The sequence below is a fragment of the Simochromis diagramma genome, unplaced genomic scaffold (assembly GCF_900408965.1).
Source record: "Simochromis diagramma unplaced genomic scaffold, fSimDia1.1 OVJJ01000456.1, whole genome shotgun sequence".
NCBI classification, from domain to species: Eukaryota; Metazoa; Chordata; class Actinopteri; order Cichliformes; family Cichlidae; genus Simochromis; species Simochromis diagramma.
The window spans coordinates 1,132,591-1,142,399 of record NW_024387186.1 but is presented as its reverse complement, the minus strand read 5'-3'; the positions used below and the strand labels follow the sequence as shown (position 1 = coordinate 1,142,399).

At 41.5% G+C, this 9,809-nt stretch overlaps 1 protein-coding gene across 1 annotated transcript in view; it reads left to right on the top strand.

Annotated features, from left to right (window-relative positions):
* Nucleotides 1–676: 676 nt before the first annotated feature.
* mipol1 (mirror-image polydactyly 1) overlaps nucleotides 677–9,809 on the top strand; it is a 42,377-nt gene continuing 33,244 nt past the window's right edge. The window contains exons 1-3 of the mRNA XM_040049746.1: nucleotides 677–780; nucleotides 6,893–6,949; nucleotides 8,471–8,562. Coding sequence (XP_039905680.1) covers nucleotides 6,912–6,949; nucleotides 8,471–8,562 — 130 coding nt within the window. The 5' untranslated portion in view covers nucleotides 677–780; nucleotides 6,893–6,911. The remainder of the gene's footprint in view (nucleotides 781–6,892; nucleotides 6,950–8,470; nucleotides 8,563–9,809) is intronic.

Below are 9,809 nucleotides of genomic sequence, written 5' to 3'. Positions count from 1 at the left end.
ATGAAGGCTTCCTTGAGGTTCTTCTTCCTCAGGACACCGAGGACGTGCAGCTACTGCTGGGCCTCCTTTACCACGGCGATGGTGTTGTAGGTCGGAGGTGAGATCAGGGGAGATGTGGGTGTCCAGAAACCTGAAGGTGGAAACAGATTCTACCCGTTCTCCGTTTATAATGAGGGGGGGAGTGGACCTGTCTGTGCCTCCTGAGGTCCATTATAAGTTCTTTGGTTTTAAGGATGTTCAGCTTCAGGTTATTCTCTGGATCCCAGGATCAGGGAATCTGAAGGTGGTCCAGTTTGGTGTTGAGCATCTTCCTGTTTTCCAGATAGCTCAGCGCTGTGTGAAGGGTGATGGCATCCTCCGTGGGGTCGAGGGAGAGGGTGGACAGGCTGTGATGTGTGAGACACTACCCACTCGAAGCACTAGATGAGTACTACAACTCCAACACACGGATAAATACAGATTGTAGGAGGATGACGAGATTATCCATTTAAATGTCTTCACTGGAAGTGATGCACAAAAACATTAAAAGGCCAGATAAACTGATTTTTTTAGAGGAGGAAAGGAGGACGGCAGGTGGCGCTGCTCACAGGAAACTGCGGCGGCTCGTTGATTTTTTTTTTTGTTTGAAGCATAGAAGAAGAAGAGAGCGTTATCCGCAGAAAAAGAAGCGGCTAAGAGTTTGTGCTTCAGCTCCGGACTTCAGGCTCAAACCGAACCTCAAAGACTCGAAGGACCCCAGAACACCGGCCCGGACCCAGCGGGGCTGCGAGGCCCGACCCGGTAAGTGAAGCTCGGTTCTAGCTGTAGACCCGTAGAGCCCCGGGGAGCCAACAGGCTAACAGATAGCATTAAGGTTACCAGAAAACAGGCTCTTATTTTGAAAGGGCGACAAGCGATTGAGTTACTTTAGAAATGATTTCACGAAAAAAATAAAATAAAAATAAACACAAAAAGCGGCACGGTGTGTGATCTGTGTGTAACCCCCCCCCCCCCCCCCCCCCCCAAAAAAAAAAACAACAACCGTGTATGTGTGTGTGTGTGTGTTTAAATATATAAGTAAAACAACAAAGTAAAAACAAAATACGAATAAATATGTTTAAAAGCTGACAGGAAGGAACAGGCTCTACCTGTCAGACAGGTGTAACTGTCAGTGAGGCGTTTGTGTGACGCGCTGGCAGCTGATTGGTCTGTAATGCTAATGTGTGCGTGCGCGTGCAAACTAAAATAATGTGGAAAAACTTTATCATGAGCTGAGATGATGAAGCTGACGACTGCTGAGATTCTCAGGAAAGTGTTCTCATGCAGAGTTTCCATCTGAGTATCCTTTGTAATATTACTATTCAGAGTAATCAGAATATCCTGAGTATGCTGAGCAGTGCGAGTCAATTTACTTGAAAAAAGTAACTAAATACTAGTTGCTGATTAATTCACCAGAAATAATCCAGTTAATTTACTGATTACTTATTTTCAAAAGTAATTAGTTACTTCATTACTTAGTTACTTTTTAAAACTTGATACACAACCTGAATACGTAATAACGTCATAGATCTTTCAGCCCAGTTCTATTTTTCTGTATAATCCATCATATAAAATGTAATCAAATGAAAAAGTCTCTTTTTAAAATTGTTTTAATCAATTTAAACTTTTAACTTTATGCTTCAAGCACGAATTAAATTATTTCAACTGTCTTTGACGGGAAGAAATGTTTAACATTTAAAGCTATGTTCTGCATATTCCAGCGTATAAAATAAAATCACGTTTTGTGTTTGCACTCTTTCAAATAGATGCAAGTAAAACACAGCAGAAAATGAATAAAATCAAAGACTCAGCAGCTCTTAAATCTACTGTCAGCTGTTGAGCAGGAGTGGGGCGGGTGGAGGTTTGCCCACAGCGGTCATGTCAGTGGGAGGATCCGGGGGTTTCTCTGTGAATGTCACATTCCCGTGGCAGCGTGCTCGCTGCTCGCTCAGATTTGAAGTTTCATTTGTCGCTGTAGTTTTCTTCCCACGCAGAGTGAACAGCAGACGCTCATAGGGCTGCTCGATTATGGCAAAAATGATAATCACGATTATTTTCACTGAAATTGAGATCACGATTATTTGACGATATTTATTTAACCCTTTAAGACCTACCATAGTACCAAGTCCACCAGAGCTTATGTTATTTTTTTACATGTTGTAGTGCCATTTGTGGGAGCATTTCAAGTTGCTATACATCAATACAACTGTTATAGCTCATATTTTAATAATATGTATGTATTAAGTCCATAGTAACTACATTAATTGCAAACAAGTGCAATAAACTACAAAAAAATTGAAAATCGTTTTTGTTTTGTTTTTTTACATACAGGGAGTGCAGAATTATTTGGCAAGTTGTATTTTTGAGGAATAATTTTATTATTGAACAACAACCATGTTCTCAATGAATCCAAAAAACTCATTAATATCAAAGCTGAATGTTTTTGGAAGTAGTTTTTAGTTTGTTTTTAGTTTTAGCTATTTTAGGGGGATATCTGTGTGTGCAGGTGACTATTACTGTGCAGAATTATTAGGAAACTTAACAAAAAACAAATATATACCCATTTCAATTATTTATTTTTACCAGTGAAACCAATATAACATCTCCACATTCACAAATATACATTTCTGACATTCAAAAACAAAACAAAAACAAATCAGCGACCAATATAGCCACCTTTCTTTGCAAGGACACTCAAAAGCCTGCCATCCATGGATCCTGTCAGTGTTTTGATCTGTTCACCATCAACATTGCGTGCAGCAGCAACCACAGCCTCCCAGACACTGTTCAGAGAGGTGTACTGTTTTCCCTCCTTGTAAATCTCACATTTGATGATGGACCACAGGTTCTCAATGGGGTTCAGATCAGGTGAACAAGGAGGCCATGTCATTAGTTTTTCTTCTTTTATACCCTTTCTTGCCAGCCACGCTGTGGAGTACTTGGACGCGTGTGATGGAGCATTGTCCTGCATGAAAATCATGTTTTTCTTGAAGGATGCAGACTTCTTCCTGTACCACTGCTTGAAGAAGGTGTCTTCCAGAAACTGGCAGTAGGACTGGGAGTTGAGCTTGACTCCATCCTCAACCCGAAAAGGCCCCACAAGCTCATCTTTGATGATAGCAGCCCAAACCAGTACTCCACCTCCACCTTGCTGGCGTCTGAGTCGGACTGGAGCTCTCTGCCCTTTACCAATCCAGCCACGGGCCCATCCATCTGGCCCATCAAGACTCACTCTCATTTCATCAGTCCATAAAACCTTAGAAAAATCAGTCTTGAGATATTTCTTGGCCCAGTCTTGACGTTTCAGCTTGTGTGTCTTGTTCAGTGGTGGTCGTCTTTCAGCCTTTCTTACCTTGGCCATGTCTCTGAGTATTGCACACCTTGTGCTTTTGGGCACTCCAGTGATGTTGCAGCTCTGAAATATGGCCAAACTGGTGGCAAGTGGCATCTTGGCAGCTGCACGCTTGACTTTTCTCAGTTCATGGGCAGTTATTTGGCGCCTTGGTTTTTCCACACGCTTCTTGCGACCCTGTTGACTATTTTGAATGAAACGCTTGATTGTTCGATGATCATGCTTCAGAAGCTTTGCAATTTTGAGACTGCTGCATCCCTCTGCAAGATATCTCACTATTTTTGACTTTTCTGAGCCTGTCAAGTCCTTCTTTTGACCCATTTTGCCAAAGGAAAGGAAGTTGCCTAATAATTATGCACACCTGATATAGGGTGTTGATGTCATTAGACCACACCCCTTCTCATTACAGAGATGCACATCACCTAATATGCTTAATTGGTAGTAGGCTTTCGAGCCTATACAGCTTGGAGTAAGACAACATGCATGAAGAGGATGATGTGGACAAAATACTCATTTGCCTAATAATTCTGCACTCCCTGTATATTTCTACTTGGAGAAATTTAAGAGGTTTATCCCTCAAAACTTTAAATACAAAAAAGTTGCAAAAAATAGTTTACAACAACAGGAAATTTATTTTGAGTGTCTTCATAGTTTTATTTTGGAGATACAGCAATTTTTATATACTGCAGGAAAAACAAAAAAACAATCCTATCATGCAAATTTGCAAAGAAAACAGCAGGTGCATCAAAATAAACCATTTCCAGCAGTGCAATTCGAGTTCTAAGCATCCCAGAAACTATTCAGAAAAGTCAAACATGACTTATAAAAACACCAGTATAGGCTTTTGAAGCCTACAAGTAAAAAACTACATTTTCCGCGAAAATGATGTCACTTCCGGTTTCAGGCAGGAAACGCGATAGTTCGCGTTGACGTCTTTTTCAATGTGGGAAGTGTCACGAACAGCTGATCGGATCGGCAAAACGTGTGTCTGGAATATTGTTTTTGTTCCTGCAAGTGCTTTTTATGCAATTTTTGAAAAGCTATATGTGGAAGCAAACCGTGACAGAGGACAAGCTGATGGCATAAGATGTAAGTACAACTCCTCTGGTTTCATATGCAAAAAAAATTATTGCGCTAGCTTACGCGGTTCAGGTTCTACAGGGATTTAAAAATAGTTACACAAAACGGAGCGTGCTGCTCTGACCGGCTTTAAAGGGTTAACAATAACAAAGTATTGAATAATGACTTTAAAAAATAATATAAAACAGTGTGCAAATACTGATAACAGTGCAAATGTTTGCAATATAAGAAATAAATGAAAAATGTAAACATCTATGTTTAGTGAACTTTGCAGTGTTGCTCTGTAGTGCAGCTACTACACCATAGCAAAGTTTATAAACGCGAACCCATAATGTTTCCACACCACTGAAGTTTTTTTTTTTACCTCGCTTTTCAACCAACGGCAGTCACTCTCCTCTCCAAATAACTTCTGCTTAGCTTTCAGAGCTTCCCTCGGGTCCTCTTAATTGTTGTGATGCGTGTTCGAAATGCAGAGAGGTGCGCTCGATTTACCACACGGAGCAGCGCGAGAGTAAAGCATGAGGGAGGGAGGGGCTAATAATTGGCTCAGTCATTTTTAATGATCGTTGAAAGCCCAGATCGTAATCGTGATTAAAATTCGATTAATTGAGCAGCCCTAGACGCTCATGTTTCTGTCACTTTTTACAGAATCCAACTCAAAGTAATGTGATTACTTCCACGCTTTAAATGCTGCATGGTCGTACTCTCTCCATCACGCCATGTGATCCATTGTTGATCTGCACACGTCTGTTACCACGGATGCCGCACGCTCGTACGTCACTCATGAGACACTGACAAACAAAATCACGGTTTAGTAACGCAGTAACGCTGCGTGCTTATGGGAAAGTAACAGTAATCTAATTACTTTTTTGCAATAGCAATCCTTTAGTTTACTGGTTACTTTAAAAAAATATAATCGAATTACAGTAATGCCTTAATTGTAACGCGTTACTGCCCATTTCTGATCCTGGGTGACCTGAGTAATCTGAGTATCTTCAGTAACTTCAGTAAGCTGAGTAATAACCTGAGTAACCCCAGTACTCTGAGACTTGGCACTGATGTATCACTGAAATGATACAAAAGACTGGCGTGACTGTGCAGCTGTAAGCGGCGTCGTTCATGAAAATTGAGATGCAGCACGATTGGCCGAAATGATGCCAAAGCGTGGAGGACAGTGGCGTGCACAAACGCGCTGCCTGCTGAACCTGTGATTGGTTTCTGTGAGGACGTGTTTGCTCTCTGAAGGCCCAGCTGCATGCAGGTCAGTAACTGTGTCTCTCTTGGTGTTCTCAGATGAAATGTTTGTGATGAAGAGTTTCTGTGGACCTGCAGCTCTGCAGCTCCGACTGTTTTCCACTAGAACTTTACCCACTCTCACACTTTTCACCAAGGTAACGTCCACACCTGTTCAATACATTAACATCATAGTCTCAGGAGCTTGGAAAGAAAAGCGTCTGGACTTCTGGGTTTGTTCAAAATCACGACCCTTTCAGCTTGTTCGTGGCCAAAAGTGGCCACCAACAGATTAGGTCTGTAATTTTTATTATTTTTATGTTTTTTTTTGCCATTTTTTTTTCTGCATAAAGCTTTTAACTAACTTCAGTTCTTTTCATAAATATAAAATAGTTATTACTTTTTAACCCTTTAAACACCAGTTTGTTTGCCCACTGCACTAGCTGGAAGGCAACCTCAAATCTCACAATTTTATATAATTGCATTGCTACTGAAATTTCTTGTATTATTAATAGTAGAGTCTGGGGCATGTAATTGATTCACATCAACCTTGATTATAATGCATTGTTATTTTTGTGCAGGGAGAGCAAAAACATAAAAACTCCCTCTCAGCTTGTTCGTGGCCAAAAATGGCCACCCCTTGTTTACATTTACAAAATGCTATAAAATTCATATATATTAAGAAAAAATTCCACTTTTTTTGACTTGAATTTTTAGATTAGCATCAGTGCTGTTCATGATAATCTAAATTTTATTCAAATTCAGAATTTTAACCCTTTTAAATACCAGTTAAATCACATAATTTTAATGATTTAAATAAGGATAAAAGCATAAAATCACCATTTTTTTTTTCTAAATAATACATGCAAACTGATTTATTTTCTAACCATGGTGGAGGTTAGATGCATAGCAATAATTAAAAGTATCAATGAGTTTTATGCATCTTTGTTTTTTTTGTGCAGTGACAGAAAAACAACAAAACTCCCTCTCAGCTTGTTCGTGGCCAAAAATGTCCACACCCTGTTTATGTTTACAAAATGCTATAAAATTCATATATATTAAAACATTTTTCTACTTTCATTGACTTGATTTTCTAAAACCAAAATATAATTCAAAGTCAGATATTATACCCTTTGAATACCAGTCAGATTACGTATTATTACTACGCTTTTGGGGGAAAATAGCAATAAAGTTCACATTTTTCTGCAGGATCCGTGTCCTCTGTGTGATGAAGCCAAAGAGCAGCTGCAGCCGTTCAGACACCGGGTGAGAAGCTTGTTATAAAACTGTTGTTAATAAAGTTTAAAGTTAATTGAACTGACATTACTGATTGATCAGTGATGGCTGCGAGGCTGATATATGATGTGTTATTGATAGACTGGGATGTGATTGATTGCCATGTTCACAATAGTATTGATAAGAAAGTCTGTATGTTTTCCACGTATTTTACCTGTGTGTGTGTGTGTGTGTGTGTGTGTGCGTGTGTGTGTGTGCGTCAGCTGGTCCTGCAGCAGGTGGACATCAGCCTCCCAGAGAACCGGCTGTGGTGGGACAGGTACAGGTGGGACATACCTGTGTTCCACCTGAATGGTCAGTTTGTGATGAAGCACCGTGTGGACACTGCCCTGCTGGACAAACTGCTGCAAGATGCCGAAGGCCAATAACTCACAAATAATCAATAAACACAAGTGATTAAGAAATATGTGGCTTCACTGTGTCATCTTTACACAGCCAATCAGAGCAGGCCTCACTGTGACATCACTGTGAAACAGATCCTGTTTTTCTCGAGTCACCCGATCCCGTGACCTTATCAATATTTAACCTTCACATAACTGTCAGCCAATCACAGCTCAGCTCCTCCTCGATGTGTTACCTGGTTACCACGGAGACCTCAGGCATGCTCTCAGGCAGGTGAAGTTGTGGCGATGGCGTCGCGTAGAGTGGCAGATGTTCAGTTTGCTCTGCAGAGGGCAAAGAGGAAGATCAATGAGCTGCAGCTCCAACTCAAGTAAGAACTGTCTGATCGGTGATCAATAATCTGTCAGACAGGCTGAACTGATCGATCAGTAATTGATAAGTGATAATCTAGTGATTAGGTCCAGAGTTGAACGCCTAACTGTAAAAGTTGAATTCAAGTTAAACCTGTATTGGAGCAATAATTCCAGGGACTGGCGGCGCCGCCTTGAGGTTTGGATCATGAAGGAGCCATCTGATTGGCTGTTGGAGCTGCTGACAGGGAGAGAGGGGCTAGCTGTGCTCTGTGTATTGATAAGGGAAACGATTCATGTGGAGAGAATATTGATTACCAAGGGAATCCACCGCAGGAATGACCAGTCAGGTTCTTTTACCTGATGGAGGTCACCTCGTTACCTCTGACATTGTTACCATTAATCAGACTTTACTTCCTGTTTAAAGGTCAGAAAGCACGAGTCACTCTGAGCTGCTCTAAGAAATGAACCAATAACATCAATAAATCAGTAGAAAATCCATCAAACCTGTAAATCAGTTTTTATTGCTGCTGCAGGTCACAATATAAATGTTTGAGTTGGTGGACAGTCACCTGGCTTCAGGTGTGGTGGGCAGGTTTTTTTTTCTCCAGTGCTGAGGTAGGTGTGCTGTTCAAATGTGTCTCTATTGAAACAAAAACTAAAGGAAAAAGGGTTCCCTGTCACTCTGGTTCCCTGAGTGATGCTCCCTGTGGCTCTCTGTTTGGCTGCATTTAGCTCCATCCCCCGACCTCAGGCAACTATGACAGCGGTGATTGATAGCGTGTATTTGTGTTTCCAGGGAAACCAGATCACAAAGTCCAGAAGAGACCAGTCAGCCCACAACGACACCCAGCAAAGAGCTCCAGGACTCTCTGGTGGACATGTACACAGGTAATACTACTGTACATACTACAGATACTACACAGGTAATATCACCTATAATAAGAGATGAGTACTAACGTAATTCAATTACTTTACTCGTTACCTGAAAAAACTAAGGGATTACTATTGCAAAAAAGTAATTAGATTACTGTTACTTTCCCATAAGCACGCAGCGTTACTGCGTTACTAAACCGTGATTTTGTTTGTCAGTGTCTCATGAGTGACGTACGAGCGTGCGGCGTCCGTGGTAACAGACGTGTGCAGATCAACAATGGATCACATGGTGTGATGGAGAGAGTACGACCATGCAGCGTTTAAAGCGTGGAAGTAATCCCATTACTTTGAGTTGGATTCTGTAAAAAGTGACAGAAACATGAGCGTCCGCTGTTCACTCTGCGTGGGAAGAAAACTTCTACAGCGACAAACGAAACTTCAAATCTGAGCGAGCAGCGACCACGCTGCCACGGGAACATGACATTCACAGAGAAACCCCCGGATCGTCCATAATACTACTGATACTATATATGTACACAGGTAATGCTACTGTAAATACTAGAGATACTACACAGGTCATACTACTTGTAATACCACAGATACTATATGTGAACACAGGTAATATTACTGTAAATCCTACTACTAAGCAGGGTAACCAGTGTCAGGTGGCTGGCGGGTCATTGGCGGCCCTCTGCTGCGTGCTGTGTGGTCCCTACCTACCTCTGTGGTCAGTTCAGTGAGGCGTGCTCGTTGATCAGACCCCGCCCCATCGCTTAGAAAGGAAGTTGACGTCCTGTCTGCAACATCTCCTGAGCTTCGTGTTTCACATGCTGATGATTTTGAGTTTTGAATCAATGAGTTTGATGCAAATTTGCTGGTCCCATAAAATAAATCGGCCGAATTCTAGTGAAGCTCAACCCGTCTGAAACACCCGTCTGTCTTTTTAAAAGTGAAATAAAACCAGAAAATGTGCCGAAAAATGACACAAAGATCAATAAATCTGATGATCAATAAGCCTGATGGAAGCAGCCCAAGGTCCCGAGGTGATGTCAGCAAATGTCCACCAGGGGGAGCTGTTCTCCTTCACATCAGAGCCCTGCTGCCGCTCACAGGGACAGGGTCCTGTTCAAAATCAGCTGTCCTCCGAGCTCTGAGAGCGTCCTCCTCGTGGTTGCTGAGCACGCTCAGTAATCTGCTGTGTAAATGTGTCTCGAGGACATGGGTATATTTGGACTTTGTGTTTGCGGTGAGACATCGGCTGA